The sequence below is a fragment of the Phyllobates terribilis genome, unplaced genomic scaffold (genome assembly GCF_046119375.1).
Source record: "Phyllobates terribilis strain yellow unplaced genomic scaffold, ASM4611937v1 Scaffold_7__3_contigs__length_470593459, whole genome shotgun sequence".
Lineage (NCBI taxonomy): Eukaryota > Metazoa > Chordata > Amphibia > Anura > Dendrobatidae > Phyllobates > Phyllobates terribilis.
Genome location: NW_027362767.1, coordinates 112,266,216 through 112,286,050, shown reverse-complemented (window position 1 = coordinate 112,286,050; position 19,835 = coordinate 112,266,216). Strand labels below are relative to the sequence as shown.

Sequence of the window (19,835 nt, the reverse complement as noted above, 5' to 3'; positions counted from 1 at the left end):
ATTTGTTTTAGGCGTGCATAAAAGTGCGGTTGGCCACAGTTTTGTGCACTTCTGAAAAAAAGGACACCGCTACACAGAGGCCAGACGGTGTCCAGAGTAACTCTGCTGCCTCATTACAGTGAATGGATCCTGCAGGGGTTTCATCTGAATTACATCACTTGGAAAATTAGATGGAAACCCCGATGTAAGTGCTCAGCCTAGAGCGCCGGATAAATGTTACGTAAAATGTTCCCAATAAAAGCTTCAACTCAGTCCTCAAAAAAAGCTAGTCCCCACTCAGGTCCGTCATCTGTTAAAAATATAAGGGACTTCCAAGTTACTGGTAGCAGAAAGGCTCTGGAAAAGCAAAATGACCCTTGCCCCCCAAAAGAAATTCAGAAAATTTTGTGCTCCCAAATCCAAATGCCTATTCTACAATAATTTGTTCTCCAATTGTCAAATAGCTCTCCGTCCCCCCCAGATCTCACCGTATGGCTAAGCGGTACAATACAGCCACATATGGGGTATTGACACATTTAGAAGAAATTGTGTGACACATTTCGGCACCATTTTTACCCATTGCCCTGTGTGAAAATGTAAAATCTGAGGGTAAAACATTTTTTTGTGGTAAAAATATAATTATGATTTTTTCACTGCCCAATGGTATAAATTTAAAAATTAAAAAATACTCACTACTTCCCTAGATGAATTCCTTGAGAGGTGTAGTTTACAAAATGGGGTCATTTGTGGAGGTTTCTGCTGTTTTGGCATGTCAGCGACTCTTCAAATGTGACATGGTGTCTGCTGCCTATCCCAGCCAACATAGCGCTCCTTTCTCTTCCGAACCCTGCCGTACACCAAAGCAGTGGTTTTCCCCCACATATGGGGTATCGGCGTACTCAGGAGAAATTGTACAACAAATTTCATGGTGCAATTTCTCCGGTTATCCTTATGATAATGCAAAATTAGGGGATGAAAAACATTTTTTATGGGAAAAATGTGAAAATTTTATTTTCACGGCTCAATATTATAAACTTCTGTGAAGCAGCTGGGGGTGCAAGGTGCTCACCACACATCTAGATAAGTTCCCTAAGGGGTCTAGTTTCCAAAATGGTGGCACTTGTGGGGGGTTTCCGCTGTTTAGACACATTAGGGGCTCCACAAATGTGACATGGCGTCCGCTAATTATTCAAACAAATTTTACATTCAAAAAGTCAAATGGCGCTCCTTCCCTTTCAAACCCTGCCATGCGCCCAAACAGTAATTTGCCTCCACATATGGGGTATCAGCGTGTTCAGGAGAAATTGCACAACAAATTTCATGGTGCAATTTATCCTATTACCCTTATGATAATGCAAAATTAAGGGATGAAAAACGGTTTTGTGGGAAAAATGTGAAAATTTTATTTTTACGGCTCAATATTATAAACTTCTGTGAAGCAGCTGGGGGTGCGAGGTGCTCACCACACATCTAGATAAGTTCCCTAAGGGGTCTAGTTTCCAAAATGGTGGCACTTGTGGGGGGTTTCCACTGTTTAGTCACATTAGGGGCTCCCCAAATGCGACATGGCGTCTGCTAATTATTCAAACAAATTTTACATTCAAAAAGTCAAATGGCGCTCCTTCCCTTTCAAACCCTGCCATGCGCCCAAACAGTAATTTGCCTCCACATATGGGGTATCCGCGTGTTCAGGAGAAATTGCACAACAAATTTCATGGTGCAATTTATCCTATTACCCTTATGATAATGCAAAATTAAGGGATGAAAAACGGTTTTGTGGGAAAAATGTGAAAATTTTATTTTTACAGCTCAATATTATAAACTTCTGTGAAGCACCTTGGGGTTCAAGGTGCTCACCACACATCTAGATAAGTTCCCTAAGGGGTCTAGTTTCCAAAATGGTGTCACTTGTGGGGGGTTTCCACTGTTTAGGCACATCAGGAGCTCTCCAAACGCAACATGGCGTCTGCTAATTATTCAGACAAATTTTACATTCAAAAAGTCTAATGGCGCTCCTTCCCTTCCGAACCCTGCAGTGCGCCCAAACAGTGGTTTTCCCTCACATATGGGGTATCAGCACGCTCAAGAGAAATTGCACAAAAAAATTTGGGGTCCATTTTTTCCTGTTACCCCTGTGAAAATAAAAAAAAATTGGGTCTAAAGTAATATTTTTGTGAAAAAAGTTAAATGTTAATTTTTTTTTTCCACATTCCAAAAATTCCTGTGAAGCACCTGAAGGGTTAATAAAGTTCTTGAATGTGGTTTTGAGCACCTTGAGGGGTGCAGTTTTTAGAATGGTGTCACTTTTGGGTATTTTCTGTCATAAAGACCCCTCAAAGTGACTTCAAATATGATGTGGTCCCTAAAAAAATGTTTTTGTAAATTTTGTTGGAAAAATGAGAAATCGCTGGTCAACTTTTAACCCTTATAGCTCCCTAACAAAAAAAAATTTTGGTTCCAAAATTGTGCTGATGTAAAGTAGACATGTGGGAAATGTTATTTATTAACTATTTTGTGTGACATATCTCTCTGATTTAAGGGCATGAAAATTCAAAGTTTGAAAATTGCAAAATTTTCTAAATTTTCGCCAAATTTCCGATTTTTTCACAAATAAACGCAAGTGATATCGAAGAAATTTTACCACTATCATGAAGTACAATATGTCACGAAAAAACAATCTCAGAATCAGGGGAATACGTTGAAGCGTTCCAGAGTAATTACCTCATAAAGTGACAGTGGTCAGAATTGAAAAAATTGGCCCGGTCACGAAGGCAAAAACAGGCTCTGGCGCGAAGTGGTTAAAAACAGGAAGGGAAATGTTTTACCTTTTTAAAAAGAATGTACTGTGATCCTGTGCTGTTCTGTCTGTATACTTTTTTTTCTCCCCTCCTGTCCAGCAGATGTGGTATGATCAGACCATGTTCCTGTACGGTCAGACACAGCCATTACACAGTACACAGCAGGGGCACATTTATAAGATTATCTCAGCACAGGAACATTTTCTTTTAGCACATCCAACTGTGGAAGTTATTATTATTCTCTTATATATTAATTAAAATATACTTTGTTTGTGCGAAAACCCCTTTACAGTCTCTGTACATGTATAATTGCTATGCGCTATCACTGTGTAGAATGGCCTCAGGAACTGATCAGCAAGGGGGTCTGCTCTGTTAAATATCCAGTACCCCACAGCCAGATGTGCACTTGTTGCTTCCATTAGAAATTCCTTTATAAACATTCCTAGTTATGATTCTTGAGTCCATTAGTGCAATTTGGTATTTAATTACCAGAAGGAAATGAGACAGAGGAAATAATACTATAAAGATTGTGTATAAATGTATGCTGTACATCCTTGCTTGTGGTATTAAAGTATCATTTCATCCAAAGATGTGGATTACCAAATTAAATTAAAGCAGCAAGATAACAACGAAAAAGCAAACTGTACTCTATATAAATGTTTTTGATAGGAAGTAGACATGACGGAGCGTTGAATTTCCTGAAATTTGCAGGTCCCAGTGAATTGAAATACTCTGGCGTTCAATTAGAGAACATTGCAAAAATAAAATGTCCACCACTATTTCACACACCGCTGAAGACTCAGAGAACAGGCTAATGACATCAGATAACCAAGGCAGGAGCAATATCTTATACACCTCTCCGGGTATCATGGGCTACATGTCTCCATGTTTTGCTAGTTGCCCGGAGTGGATCGATGACATCATCTCCCTAGGCCTATTCAAAGAGGTTGTACAACCTCAAAATCCATTTTTAAGCTAATCCATGGTGTATTGTCATTTTGTTTTTTGTTTCTCCTGAATTCCATTTCACTCCCTGCACCCAGTTTGTTTACATACTGCTCTCCCCGACCAGACATCTTCCTTGGCTTTTATTCTAAGATCACAGCCAGGTAGCCCCGCCCCTGGCCTCAGCTTCCAGCCCCGCTTTCTGCCCACTCCTGTATACTCATTGGCTGTTAGTATAGGTTCCAGCCCTGCTCTCTGCCCACCCACTGCCTACTCATTGGCTGTTAGTATCTGCCCCAGCCCCACCCTCTGCCCTCCCACTGCACACTCATTGCATGTTAGTATCTGCCCACCCACTGCACACTCATTGGCTGTTAGTATCAGCCCCACCCTCTGCCCTCCCACTGCACACTCATTGCATGTTAGTATCTGCCCACCCACTGCTCACTCATTGGCTGTTAGTATCTGCCCCAGCCCCACCCTCTGCCCTCCCATTGCACACTCATTGCATGTTAGTATCTGCCCACCCACTGCACACTCATTGGCTGTTAGTATCTGCCCCAGCCCCACCCTCTGCCCTCCCATTGCACACTCATTGCATGTTAGTATCTGCCCGCCCACTGCTCACTCATTGGCTGTTAGTATCTGCCCTCTGCCCTCCCACTGCACACTTATTGGCTGTCAGTATCTGCCCCAGCACTGCCCTCTGCCTGTCCACTGCACACTCATTGGCTGTCAGTATCTGCCCCAGCCCCGCCCTCTGCCTGCCCACTGCACACTCATTGGAGGTTAGTATCTGCCTGCCCACTGCACTCTCATTGGCTGTCAGTATTTGCCCCAGCCCTGCCCTCTGCCTGTCCACTGCACACTCATTGGCTGTCAGTATTTGCCCCAGCCCTGCCCTCTGCTTGTCCACTGCACACTCATTAGATGTTAGTATCTGCCCTCTGCCCATCCACTGCACACTCATTGGCTGTTAGTATCTGCCCTAGCCCTGCCCTCCCACGGCACACTCATTGGATGTTAGTATCTGCCCGCCCACTGTACACTCATTGGCTGTTAGTATCTGCCCCAGCCCCGCCCTCTGCACATCATTGGCTGTTAGTATCTGCCCCAGCACTGTCCTCTGCCTGTCCACTGCACACTCATTGGCTATCAGTACCTGCCCCAGCCACGGCACACTCATTGGCTGCCAGTACCTGCCCCAACCACGGCACACTCATTGGCTGTCAGTATATGCAACAGCCACTGCACACTCATTGGCTGTCAGTATCTGCCCCAGCCCCGCCCTCTGCTTGTCCACTGCACACTCATTGGATATTAGTATCTGCCCTCTGCCCTCCTACTGCACACTCATTGGCTGTCAGTATCTGCTTCACTGAGGAGAGGCTTCAGTCAGGCCACTCTGCCATAAGGGCCCGACTGGTGGAGGGCTGCAGTGATAGTTGACTTTGCGGAACTTTCTCCCATCTCCCTACTGCATCTCTGGAGCTCAGCCACAGTGATCTTGGGGTTCTTGTTTACCTCTCACCAAGGCTTTTCTCCCATGATTGCTCAGTTTGGCTGGACGGCCAGGTCTAGGAAGACTTCTGGTGATCCCAGACTTCTTACATTTAAGGATTATGGAGGCCACTGTGCTCTTAGGAACCTTGAGTAATGCAGAAATTCTTTTGTAACCTTGGCCAGATCTGTGCCTTGCCACAATTCTGTCTCTGGGCTCCTTGGGCAGTTCCTTTGAGCTCATGATTCCCATTTGGTCTGACATGCACTGTGAGCTGTGAGGTTTTATATAGACAGGTGTGTGCCTTTCCAAATCAAGTCCTATCAGTTTAATTAAACACAGCTGGTCTCCCAATGAAGGAGTAGAACCAACTCAAGGAGGATCACAAGGAAATGGACAGCATGTGACTTAAATATGAGTGTCTGAGCAAAGGGTCTGAATACTTATGACCATGTGATATTTCAGTTTTTCTTTTTTAATAAATTTGCAAAAATTTCTACATTTCTGTTTTTTTTTCAGTCTAGATGGGGTGCAGAGTGTACTTTAATGAGAAAAAAATGAACTTTTTAGAATCTACCAAATGGCTGCAATGAAACAAAGAGTGAAAAATTTAAAGGGGTCTGAATACTTTCCGTACCCACTGTGTATATATATATATGACTAACTGTAGAAAAAGCCAAGGGAAGAGGAAGGGGGACAAAATGGGTATATCAGCTAACCAAATGTCTCAATGGAATATGGTGCACGGAGACTCAGGACTAAGAGCGTGTGAGCGCGAAACGAGTAGACCTGTGTCTCCCGGGTCCCTTCTCCCCCCACCTTTTTTTCCACATTGTTTTTTATTCTTTGTTTTAATGTCGCAATAAAAGTCATTTTGTTTTAATTATCCTTACCCTATTCTGCGGATGCTGGGTGTTTTCCTGTTTCACTGCCATATGACTAAACGAATCTGGCTACTCTGAATGCACTTCGATTGAGAGAAGTCGAGCACGTCTAGACGGCATGTAACCATAAGTATGCAAATTGCATATATGCGGTCACGTGAATGCCAGTTTGCTCTGGAAATTCTGGGGAATCCTGAGAGCACACACGTCGCACGCTGTCACCGTTCAGCAGTCCACAGTCACATAGAATGACTGCAGACTTTTCTGTCAACTCTGGACAACCCCTTTAGCGCCCCCTATATGACCCTCATTGTGTCTCCACAGTGCTCTACTACTCTTTAAAAAGGAAAAAAAAAACAATCCCCTGTGCCCGGTCCCACTCCAAGGGACTCGCACCTCTTTCTTCTTTTACTGACTGGTTCCATATAAATAATATTACACCCTATTTTAGATAGATAGATAGATAGATATTAGGTGGAAGGATAGTAGTTAGATACATAGATAAATAAACAGATAATAGATAAAGTAGATAAATATTTAGATAAACTGGTAAATAGATAATAGATAGATAAAGAGCTAATAGAGAAATAGATTATAGTTCCATAGATAGATAAACAGATAAATAGATAGATGTAAACATAGTAGATGAATAGCAGAGAAATAGTCCAATCAGCTGAATCCTGCCACTGCTGCTTTGCACTGTGTGCAGGCAGGGGAGGCTGAGGCAGGAGGAGGGTCTGGCAGAGACTGGGAGTGTGGTGTCTACGGTGACAGTCAGGAAACCTCTAGACGGGTGTGAGCAGCTCCTCCAGAATTAGGAAAGAGCTGGTCACATGCTGAAGTGTGGTATCTAGGCAGCGGTGCAAAATGCTGACAGGGAGTATATTGCAAACTGTCAGCATTTTCCAGCCGAGTTACATACACAGAATAGGAAAGGAGCCCGGGCAACCCCTTTTAAGGCCCATTTAGACACACGCCTGTGTCTTGGGATTGAGACTCTAGTCCTATGTTTGGTATGCTCCTCCATCTCTGCTTTTGTGTTTTTATTCATCCCTTCGATACTCTACTTCATCCGTCCTGTTGTTCCTGAGATTCCTGTGCCAAGTCCTCTCTACCCACGTGCCTTCCTACTTGCTGCATCAATACCCTGGGTCTCTGTGCCCACCTGGACCTAAAACTTAGAGGATCCACCTCATATAGGGACCTTAACACAGCACAAAGCCTTTTTTTGTATCAGGTGGACATACAGGTGCTTCTCACAAAATTAGAATATCCTCAAAAATTTAATTTATTTCAGTTCTTCAATACAAAAAATGAAACTCATATTATAGAGTCATTACTAGTGATAAGCGAGTATGTTCGGTTAGCCCTTTCAGCGAGTATGCTCATATGAGTACCGAGTAACTTCAGCGTACTCGGTGATATGTTTGACAGCTTTAATACATGTGAGGAATGTTTGTTTCTTTTGCATTCCTCACATGTATTAAAGCTGTCAAACAGTCGCAAATCATGCACACGGGAGCCATTCAACCATATCACCGAGTACGCTGAAGATACTCGGTACTCGCCCGAGTATACTCGCTGAAAGGGTTAACCGAACATACTCGCTCATCACTAGTCATTACAAACAGAGTGCTCTATTTCAAGTGTTTATTTCTGTTAATGTTGATGATTATGGCTTACAGCCAATGAAAACACAAAAGTCATTATCTCAGTAAATTAAAATAATTAGCAAAAACACCTGCAAAGGCTTCTTACGCATTTAAAAAGGCCCCTTGGTCTGTTTCAGTAGGCTCCACAGTCATGGGGAAGACTGCTGAATTGACAGATGTCCAGAAGGCAGTCATTGACACACTCCACAAGGAGGGTAAGCCACAAAAGGTCATCGCTAAAGAAGATGGCTGTTCACAGAGTGCTGTATCCAAGCATATTAATGGAAAGTTGAGTGGAAGGAAAAAGAAAAGGAAAAGAAAAGAAAAGGCCATTCAAAGATTTGGGGGAGATTCACAAGGAGTGGACTGCTGCTGGAGTCATTGCTTCAAGAGCCGCCGCACACAGACCTATCCAGGCCATGGGCTACAAGTGTCGCATTCCTTGTGTCAAGCCACTCATGACCAATAGACAAAGCCAGAAGCGTCTTACCTGGGCCAAGGAGAAAAAGACCTGGACTGTTGCTCAGTGGTCCAAGGTGTTGTTTTCAGATGAAAGTAAATTCTGCATTTCATTTGGAAATCAAGGTCCCAGAGTCTGGAGGAAGAGTGGAGAGGCCACAATCCAAGCTGCTGGAGGTCTAGTGTGAAGTCTCCACAATCAGTGATGGTTTGGGGAGCCATGTCATCTGCTGGTGAAGGTCCACTGTGTTTTATCAAGACCAAAGTCAGTGCAGTCGTCTACCAGGGCATTTTAGAGCACTTCATGCTTCCCTCTGCCGACAAGCTTTTTGGAGATGGAAATGTCATTCTCCAGCAGGACTTGGCACCTGTCCACACGGCCAAAAGTACCAATATCTGGTTTACACACAACAGTATCACTGTGCTTGATTGGCCAGCAAACTCGCCTGACCTTAACCCCATAGAGAATCTGTGGCAACGGCCCCACTATCAGTATTTTTTCTCAGGAGTGGGAGCCAAAACCAGGAGTTGGTGATAAATGCAGAATTGGTGACTTGTTTCTATTATACCTTTTCTCTGATTGTTCCACTCCTAGTTTTGTCTCCCACTCCTGAGAAAAAATACTGTCAATATTGTCAAGAGGAAGGTGGACCCTAACCAGGACCCTAATATATCTCTTTTGGGACTTTTTCCTCGGATGATATATTAATCTATTCCTATGGTGTAGACTTTCCTTTGAAACATGTTTTTATGGATGGATTATTAATGGAATAAAGTTTGCATTTTCTTGAAGTGCTGGATCAAGCTCCTTTTTTCTGTGGACTGTCATTATTTTTTTTTGGAGCAGCTCTACTTTTTGGGATAATGTACAGTTGCCCACACATGAATTTGAGATTTTTTCCCCAACAGGGATATTAATTATAGAATCAAATATGGTCTGTAAGGTATGTGACAAATACCTTACAGGTGGGGACAGTGACACCAGCGCTGATTGGGCGACAGGGTCACATGTCATAACAACCGCACGGGAGCCCGGGGACCTCGAGTGTCGACACCGCTGTAACAGCTCTGGCATGGGAGGTGAGTATAGGTTTTTTATTTTATCGGGGCCAAACATTTAGATCAAGAAGGGGTTGTGCTAGTAGTGGACAACCCCTTTAATCTCACTGGCAATTTGTTCTGAACCTACCCGGCACCCCTCATCATTAAAGTGGGCTGTCAGTCAGTGCCGGGGGTTCAGTTACAGCCACTGCTCTCTATAAGCAAAGTGATGACTGAAACCCAAACGCTGCTGGGGGGAATAAAGTTCATTTCTTCCCGACAGCTCGGATCCAAGTACGAGGGCCGAGCGGGTTCAGAATGCTATTAACCTGCAGATTAACCCCATATATGAAGGTTACAAGCGTTTTTTCACGTGACAGGTTCACTTTAAGATTTTCAATGCCCTTTGTTTTTGTCTTATTATACTTTGTACTGCCCTAGTTGACCATAGTGGTTTCTTTTTATTCCTGGACATTTTTGAAAAAAGTAATAAAATGGAATTGGTATTGAAAAACATATTGTTTTTAATTTTATAAATAATGAAATGTATCATGTATTATTATTTTTTTTTTTTTTCAATTCTTTATTTAAATTTTCCAAAAACAAACGGAGAAAATATTCTTAATATATAGACCCAACCTGGTTGGTGAGGTCTCTTAGCAAACGTATTCTCCTTGAAATGATTCGTTGTCAGTTTCATATATACAATAATACTAGTAACAACAATTGGAAGATAGTAAATAACCATAGATATCGATACAGATCAAATAAGGAGGGACAACGTCAAATAAGATGAAGTAAAGTAAAATAAAGTAAAACAAGGTAAAATAAAATAAAATAAAACAGGTGTCTTTCAATGATAAAGTAATACTTTCGATAATATTAAGTCAGGTTGTTGTAATTGAATCTGTCTAGCATTTTGGCTGCCAGTTTTTTTTTGTTTGTTTGTTTTTTTTGTTTTTTTTTTGTTTTTTTTAAGTTCTTGGGGATTTTCGTGGCCAGGCTCCCTTAGTGAGCATGTAGTGGAGTATCTCTTCCCATCTACCCGCCACATATCAGGGACACAGCATCTGGAGGAGGAGAAGGGGAGAGAACTCCATCACCGTGGCATCTGACAAGGTTTCATACATTCACTTTATCCCATATTTCTCAGTCCATGGCTGCCATGTTTTGAGAAAACGTTCATGGGAATAGGTCTCCCAACTGGAGAGTTCCTCCAATCTGTGTATATCTGTAATTTTTGCCAGCCAGTCTTCCAAGGTCGGGGGGTGTTGTTGTTTCCATTTTAAAGTGATCATGTGTTTTGCTGCTCCTATCATTAATTATCATGTATTATTTTAATCCCTCTCCCCACATATAGCTGGGCTGATGCTCAAACTCAAATCCAAAACATTGCTGCTTCCTTCGACCAAGAGGCCTCCGCTATCTTAATGGCAAGGTTGGCTATGTTTAGAGCAGAAACTGAAGAAGGACCAGATGTCTTGAGGTGGCTGGATAGGCAACTGATACGATTGGTAAGATGATATTTGTGAAAAATACATGATTATGAACATCTGATGGTGAATTGGGCTTCCACATATTCTTGTTAGTACATTGAAAGGAGATATATGGTAAACCAAATGCAAATACTCGTATACTTTACACATTATTGTTTATCCACAATTCACATTAGTTTGTGATGCACATTTGTGTTTAGAAAAAGCATATTGAAAGGATTTTCTACTACCTTATAACCTCGTCCCACATCTGTTACTAGCTCCATACAAGCACGTTTTTGATTATTATTAATATATTATTATTAATAGAGTATTATTACCTGTGATGCCTCTTTCCACATGCCTCACTGTTGGTTGCATGATTCACTGTTGGCATGCATTGCTTTCTTCCTGTCCCGTATCTTCCGATAAACCCCTTTTCTAGGCTCTGGATTTAGATGCAATGTGACAAACACATTATATGGCTGCTTCTTGCATGCTCGGCTCACAATGTATCAAAGAAATGAAGCACAATTTATTCCCTGCAAATGCACTCAGATTTGGCAAGGTTTGGGATGGACTGATGAATTTTCCTGTTTTGCTCCATAGAATATGAGTATCTGTTAGGTTGGCGGTCACTGTATAAATTCTCCCATGCGACAGAATCGGGACAATTATGCAAAAAAGCCTCTGATCAAACTCTGAACACAGTGTGATCAGATTGAGCATAGTGTGCTCCGATTCTCTCGGATGAGGAGAAGATGGGGAAAAAAATTCTTCATATTCTCCATTTTGTCAATGCACGGAAATCGGATCGTACTCCAATGTCATCCGAGCGCAGTCCGATGGTTTCCACAGACTCATTGACTTGCATGGCAAAGTGTAACCGAAAGTTTGATCAATCTTGGACATGCTGCTATTTTTTCCTCGGACTTGCTCTGTCAGAAGAAAAAAGTGGGACATGTACACTGCCCCATAGTATAACATTGATCCAAGTGCGATCCAATATTTTGTCGAATCGCACTCGGACCAAAAATACGGCCGTCTGCATGAGCCTTTATTCGCATAAATTTCACAAACATGTTGAATTAAATTACTTGCGGTTCCCGGGCTGTGATGTAGTGGAATGACACGTGATGTTCGGCACCCAAAATCAGTGTCCCCGCCTTCGGACAAACTGAACATGAAGAGGAAGTCTGGGATCAGATGCAGGCGGGTACAGTGACGCCAGCGCTGTTTGGGCGCCGTGCATCATGTGTTATTCCACTGCATCCCAGCCTCGGGACCGCAAGTGTCGACGCCGCTGGAACGGAGCCGGCAAAGGTGAGACGGCTGGAAGTGACTATAGGTATTTTTATTTTATTGGTGCTGAACATTTAGTTTAAGAAGGGGTTGTCCTAGTAGTGGACACCCCCTTTAATTTCAAAGAGAATAAGACAACTGCTTGTAAAGGGTCAATCTATGTCTGTACATACAGCACACAGACAGAAAGCAACAACATACTAAGAAGAAGGGTAGAACAGGATTTACCTCTTTTCCTGTTTTTAGCCTCCTTGTGCTGCTCTGATACATTGCTTCACATATCACTATATTCATAGGCGGATTATAATGAGGACGATCTGGGCTACCGTCCGGGGCCCGAGGCTCCGGCAGGGCCCACGGCCAGAACGCCCTCATTATTATGTTTTCTGGAGACGCAGGGGCAGGGGGACCGCACATTACCATTAGACGCCGGCCGGCCGCATCAGGGAGACAGACACGCCCCCTGCACGCTGTGGTTGTGTCTCCAGGACTGACGTCACACAGCAGCGCCTGGAGCTTCTTCACTTCATCCTGCCGGAGAGGAGCTCGTGCATCAGTGGATGGCGGTAAATACGAGGTCGAGGTCGGGCCCTGGGCAGGATGTCTGGAGTGAGGAGGGGGCTGCAGGACGCTGCTCCCCTCCTGATGAGTTCACACGGATCCCTTAGTGTCAGGTCCGTGGCCGCTCTGCTGGGGCCCTGTATGACTTATGGCCGGAGTCTTACCTTTGCTGCAGATCAGGTCACACTGGGTCATCGGCTCCAGAGTCACCAGATCTGCAGGAAAATTCAGAGTTCTGCAATAAATCACACTGAGCCCCAGAAGAGCGACCACAGACATCAGCAGAGCGGATCCTGCACTGACTGATCAACCCTGAACCTACAGGACGTCACATACTATACTGCTCCATATATAATATGTGTGGTCCTGTGTGCAGGTCCAAGTGTGATCAGTACAGTGTATACCCATGTACAAAAAATGTCATCCAGTATATCGATTACTGTATGGTATACTGTGGTACAGACATCAGATGGGATATGACAATGTGTATAGCATATAACATCTAATGTCTGTATCACAGTATATCATACTAGCTATTGAACCTGTTCTACGCCCGGGTGGCGAGCTTTTTTATTGGTATATGCTCTCGCATCCTGGCCCCGTATCCTGGTATATGCTCCCCCATCCTGATATATGCTCCCCCATCCTGGTCCCCCATCCTGGTATATGCTTCCCCATCCTGCTCCCCCATCCTGGTATATGCTCCCCCATCCTGGTCCATGCTTCCCCCCATCCTGGTATATGCTCCCCCCTCACTCTGGTCCATGCTCCACATGTCCGCATAGCGCGATATCTGGTTTCATTTGAATGAATACAAATGTGCAGAGTGTATTCAACAAAATGGCGCCAAAGTACGCGCATGCGCATACCACGCTGTCCATTTTGTCGAAGACACTGTTCATATTTGTCTTCACTAAAATAGCGCCGGAAATCGGCGCCTGCGCCACACTCCTCCCCTGGCCTCTCTAGAGATGACAGGACCGAACACGTATGTGTTTATGGTGCTGGAGATCGCGGTATGTGCTCAGTGCTTATGCATACTGCGATCTCCGGCGCCACACTCCTCATCCCTGTCTGGGATGTGGATGTGTCTTTCTGTCTGTGGCCAGACTGCGCAGGTATTGCGCTTGCACAATCTATAGAGGCTTCTGGCAGAAGGACACATCCCTGATTATACTATAGATACCAGTCATGTATTGTCATATAAACTATACAGGGCCATACCTAGGGGAATCAGGGGGGGATGTGACCTGGGTACAGCCGTCAAGGGGTTGCCTTTGGGCCACCTCATCTGGTGGTCAGAGGTGTCTCCCAGGTAGCTGCATTTTGCATTCGACTATTCTCTGAGCTGGCTGTGGAACCGACAATCGATCAGAGAATGGAGCTATGTACGGGCTCATATTGTATGTAGGGAGCTATGTGGGTGCTCATACTGTATATAGGGAGCTATGTGGGGCTCATACTGTATATAGGGAGCTATGTACGGGCTCATACTGTATTTAGGGAGCTATGTGGGGGCTCATACTATATATAGGAGGCTATGTGTGGGCTCATATTGTATATAGGGGCTATGCGGGATCTCATACTGTATCTAGGGAGCTATGTGCAGGCTCATACTGTATCTAGGGAGCTATGTACGGGCTCATACTGTATCTAGGGAGCTATGTGGGGGCTCATACTGTATCTAGGGAGCTATGTGGGGGCTCATACTGTATCTAGGGAGCTATGTGGGGGCTCATACTGTATCTAGGGAGCTATGTGAGGGCTCATACTGTATCTAGAGAGCTATGTGCTGACTCATACTGTATCTAGGGAGTTATGTGGGGGCTCAAACTGTATATAGGGGGATGTCAGCATACTTAATTTTGCTCAATATTAAGGATGTGTGCCCATGATGCGTTAAAGCGTTTCTGCAGCGGCAAAAACGCTGCAGAAACACTTAATAAGCGCTTGGTAGAAGGTCTGCCATGTTCCCCAATGATAATCCGCATGTGCTGTGCACATGCTGCGGAAATTTCCGCTGCGGATTATCATTGCGGAAAAAAACGCAGCACTACCAATTATTTTGCTTAAGTGCTGCCTTTTTTTCCTCCATTGACTTGCATTGGAACGCATGGATTGCGCATCACTGCATATGTAGATGCGGAATCCACACGTTTCAATGTGCGGATGGTACCCAGGTCTAGAGGACAGGAGACTCTCCTCCGGACCCGGGTACCATAGAAACTGTGAAAAAAAAAGTAAAATAAAAAATAAATGTTATATTTACCTTCTGGCGGCCCCCGGTGCGCTCTTCCTCTCATGCCGGCAGATCGCGATGGACTGAAGGACCTGCACTGATGTCATAGTCATGTGACGGGTCACGCAACGCTGACGTCGGCAGGTCTTTCAGTGTACTGCGATCTCCTGACAAGGGAGAATGGAGATAAGCAAGACTCCAGGGGCCATCAGAAGGTAAGTATAGATTTATTTTTTATTTTTAAACATTCTTTACGATCACACTATATAAATCCATGCCGTTTGCATGGATTTATATAGTGTGACCAAGTTCATAAGCACTTTCCAAGTGATGCTAAAATCGCTTGGAAAGCGCTTGTCAACCCGCATGCAGAAATGCATGTGAAGAACGCTTCACTTCCGCATGTCCCTGGCAGAAAAAACGCATGTACAATCCGCATGTACAATCCACATGTACAATCCGCATGTACAATCCGCATGCGTTTTTTCTGCCAGGGAGATGCAGAAACGCTCAGGAAAAATCCGGAGCATTTCTGCATCGTGGGCACATAGCCTGAGTCATACAATTAATATATTTTTTTATTATTTTGTTAATATTATTAATATTGAGCAGAATTAATTTCAGCCTATTGATTCACCTTCCACAACAGTCATGGTCTCTCATGTGACCCCTCAAGGAAATTAATCTTCCACCGCTGCTCTACTATATATATTGCTATGTTATGTATAGGGCTGTGTACATAATGGAAAAAAAATTCCATAATTTTCCATCTACAGATGTCACCAAAGCATCTGTGTTAGTCACATGATCTATGACATGAGCTATCAAAGGGGATCATGTGACATGTCACGTGATATATCGGGTACCTGTGGGGGGGGGGCACACCTTCTAAACTGCCCGGGGCCCTGGCTTCTCTTAATCCACCTCTGACTATATTCATCATGAAGTGATAAGCAGGTCAGATCTCTACTGTGGTTTTATGCTGCACACTCAGTCTTCATGCTGCACACTCTCAGTCTTCATGCTGCACACTCAGTCTTCATGCTGCACAGTGGTATCTTTCAGCTTCAAAGCAGGAAGTCTCACTCAACTGCCAAAAAAGTGAGAAACTGAACACCAAGGAGGATAAGTCATGAAATTAGGAAAATCAATGGATTAGTAGACATGATAGTGATATGCGACTCATGTAAAATGGAAACAGGTTTTTATTGGTTGTCTGAGAAATGTTCTCCCACGATGAATGCATTTGGGCAAACAAATCATGAAGATTCACTTCTGGCAGCTCCCTTTGCATTTGCCAACCAACGATGTCCCATATGTGCTCAATGGGAGACAAGTCTGGAGCTGCTGCGGCTGCTCACAATAGCATGAGCAATGTGTGTCCTGACATTATGTTTTAAAACAGCTCCTGGGACATTTTGAAGAAATGTTGTGCTGTTAGTGTACCTGGAACTAAGACTAGAGGAATCTACCTACTGTAAGTTATTTAACCCCACACCATAATCCTGGGAGTAGGACCAATGTGACATTTCCATATGAAGGCCTCTTAATGGCATTGCCCACAAGGTCTCATCAGATGTGAAGAATGGCGCGCAGTCATCCATTCTGTGCTGTAAATTAAATTCGACATCACATACAAGCCTAAGGCATCATACATTGTCTACACAAAGCATCAGAAGGCTTTTGCACAACATTGGGCTACTAGCCAGACATCCTACTACAGGAGTTCCAGTGACGTCACGCCACCACTCTGAAAGCCTGTCATTGTGCAGCGCAGGACAGCAATGGAGGCTGGAATAAATGTCTATTCTTTTTAGCGATAAGTCCCACAAATGTTTTCAATCATAGCTGGAGATTGTTCTAGAGACCACATGGGCAAGTCATGAAGATGCGTTCACCAGGGGACATGAAAGTCTCCCGGGGGCTGTTTTTCAACTTAACAACAGCGGGCTGCATGTTGCTCGTGCTACTATGAACAGACTGTGTGGCCTAAATGTGCTAAGATGACCTGCTTCTTCTCCGGACTTGTCACCTATTGTTACGTATCTGCCTTCGCATGGTAGGGCTTCATCACCTTCCCCTATGGCTACTGCCCTTTGCTGTGCTCCAAGCCAAGTTTTACCAGTGGCCTGGTGTACTTCCATGTCATCATCTGCCTAGGTTTATATAAGGCCTATTAAGACATACATCTGTGTCTTGATATTAAAACTCTTAGTTCTGTTTGTTTTGCTGCACATCATTACTTGCTCCTGACTTGCTTTGTCTTGGACTTTCTTGTGTCCTTTCTACCTTCGGCCTCCAGTGCTTAAAGTCCTTGCTCTATACCTGCTTTCTTGTGTATTGTCTGCTTGTGGCATCTAGTGCTTCAAGTCCTCGCTCCATACGTGCCTTCCTGCTGTTGCATCAAATCCCAGGATCCATGTGCCCATTTGGACCTGGGGCTTAGAGGATCCACCTCTCAAGGTGAGGTCTTAACAGCACATATTGGATATCATTGGTCGGCAATTGCAACGGGAGCTGCCAGTTGAGGATCTTGAAGATTTTCCTGCCAAAATGCATTCAGCATGGAAGAACATTGCTCATATAACTATTAATAATAAGATTGGTAGCAGTCAAAGCGTGTAAGTGCGGGGATTTCTGTGCAAAGAGCGCATACTCAACTCTGACTATATCAAGATATTTTGAAAACTTTGTATCCAATTTTTCTTCATTTGCATGTCCTTACCATGTCTATCAATCTTGTGATTTTCATAATTCCACGAGTATTGCTTATTTCTGTTGCAATTTAAATGTCGAGGAATGCGTATATAATAGTATATTTGAAAAAGTCTATACATTTTGATTTCATTTTACTCCATAAAGTATCCTACAAGGTGATGAGCCATCTTTTCATAAAGATTATCTAATTATGTGATATATTAGTACAGATGGTATCAAATTGACTTTTTTTGTAAGCAGATTGGCAATTGCAATTGTTTTTGTTTCACTAGTGCCAGAAATTTGGAGAGTATCACAAGGATGACTCTAATTCCTTCCGCTTTTCCGAAACATTTTCTCTTTTCCCCCAGGTATGTACTTGCTTATTTTCAAGTTATGTCCAAGTTATAAGGTTTTTAAATAAATACCTAAACCTTTACTTAACTTTGCTTACTTAAGAGCCACTTCTTTTAAATTTTTCCGTCAACTTAGCAATGTGAAGAAAAAAAGACCAAAAAGGCCCACACACCTTTAGTATTAATTTAGAGTTGCACAAATATGTTTGTATATTGGCCACAACGTATGTATACAGACTATATGTCAACACACTGCAACAACTGAACACATGAATCCCATTAATGCTACAGACATGAAAACATAAGGTACTTAAATGGGTGGTTCCAGAACTAAAATGTATTTTAATCCTAACTGCCTATCTATTAATGTCATAATCTAATCTCTTTTCTAATATACTTTATTTCAAAAGTCCCTATGGTTCCTTCACTACTCTAACTGCTTAATTTTTTTGACTACTTTCTTTTTGATGACATTTGGTTTGAGAATTCCAGTGCATGCTGGGATAGTGAAATAAGTCATCATCCGGGGTCAGAGGTAGTGGTCAATTCTGCAGCCTCTGCCCCTCCATGAAATGAAGCGTCATCAGTGACATCCATTTTCTGGGTCTGGGCTAGTCCCTTCTTTACTTGTGTCACTTGTGGGGTGCGCTGGTCTCTGCTTTTCGTACACGCCGGGTAATCTTCTTAAAATACACACTGACAGTGCGCTCTCTTGCCGGCTCATTACTTCTTATCAGAGCCAGCGAGGAAGCGCACTGTCACTGGGCATATTACTCAGTGACAAGAATCTCTTGATCTTATGTCATAATTGATTGATGCATACTTATTAAGGAGGGACTAGCCCAGCCCCTGAAATGTAGGTCACTGGTGACGCTTCGTTTTAGGGAGGGGGCAGAGGCTGCGACATTGATCGCAGCCTCCGTCCCCTGATGACGACTCTTGAATATCCCAGCATGCACTGGGATTCTCAAAGCGTGATCAAAGAGGAAGTAGTTTAAAAAAAGCAGTTAGAGTAGTGAGGGAACGATAGGGACTTTTTAATTAAAGTGAATTAGAAAAGAGATAATTATGACAGTCAATAGACAGGCATTTAGGATTAAAATCCCCTTTAACATTTTTCAATCAAAAAGTGCAAAAGCCATGCAACCACATCAAGGTGTATCTTTTACATGAATGGTCCTTATCGCTTGTGTCTCACCTTTCTATGTGCCAGAACAGGCCTCATCTGAACTGGGAAGTGAGAGAAAACCAGGCATATCTTGTGATTAAAACTTTGCTTGGGAAAGATGTGTAGATAAGGGTGATCAGTCCTTGAGGGGGCCATCTCCCACAATGTGCACTACAAAAAAACAAAAAGCCTACACAACTCTAGTGTTGAATTAATGCTGTCACCATATGAGTATTTGTTTTTTTTTGTGGGACGAGTTGTAGTTGTAGTTTTGAATGAGAACATTCATTTTACTATTCAATATACTGGAAAATGGGAAAAACATTGTTAATTGAGTTTTTTGCTTTTGCATAGTAACGTAGATTGAATAAAGACCTAGGTCCATCAAGTTCAACCTCCCTCCCTACACTAACACTACACTAGCATACTAACTAACTGGGACTGGGCCTCACCAATGTATTATTATCATTTTTATTATTGCTGTACTATTACAATTAAAAATTAACCTGTTTATAATTACATTTTTTAAATTAGTTTTATATTTTGTATTACTCCTAGTATTTGTAATAATGGTATTACTAAAATCCCTATGCCTAAATCCGTTGATCCAGAAGAAGGCAAAAACCCCAGGACACATTCAGCCAATCTGTGTCATAGGGGAAAAATTCCTTCTTGACCCCGAGAAAAGGCGATCAGTCCTAGAACCCTGGATCAAACCTGATTGATACTAGTTATGTAATCACTATTACCATACTAGATTTACTACTATACGTGTAAC

At 43.1% G+C, this 19,835-nt stretch overlaps 1 protein-coding gene across 1 annotated transcript in view; it reads left to right on the top strand.

Moving 5' to 3' along the window:
- The window catches only part of LOC141153867 (protein transport protein Sec23A), a 246,812-nt gene that overhangs the window by 131,252 nt on the left and 95,725 nt on the right, over positions 1-19,835 (top strand). Inside the window, exons 14-15 of the mRNA XM_073639099.1 lie at positions 10,620-10,773; positions 17,827-17,904. Coding sequence (XP_073495200.1) covers positions 10,620-10,773; positions 17,827-17,904 — 232 coding nt within the window. The remainder of the gene's footprint in view (positions 1-10,619; positions 10,774-17,826; positions 17,905-19,835) is intronic.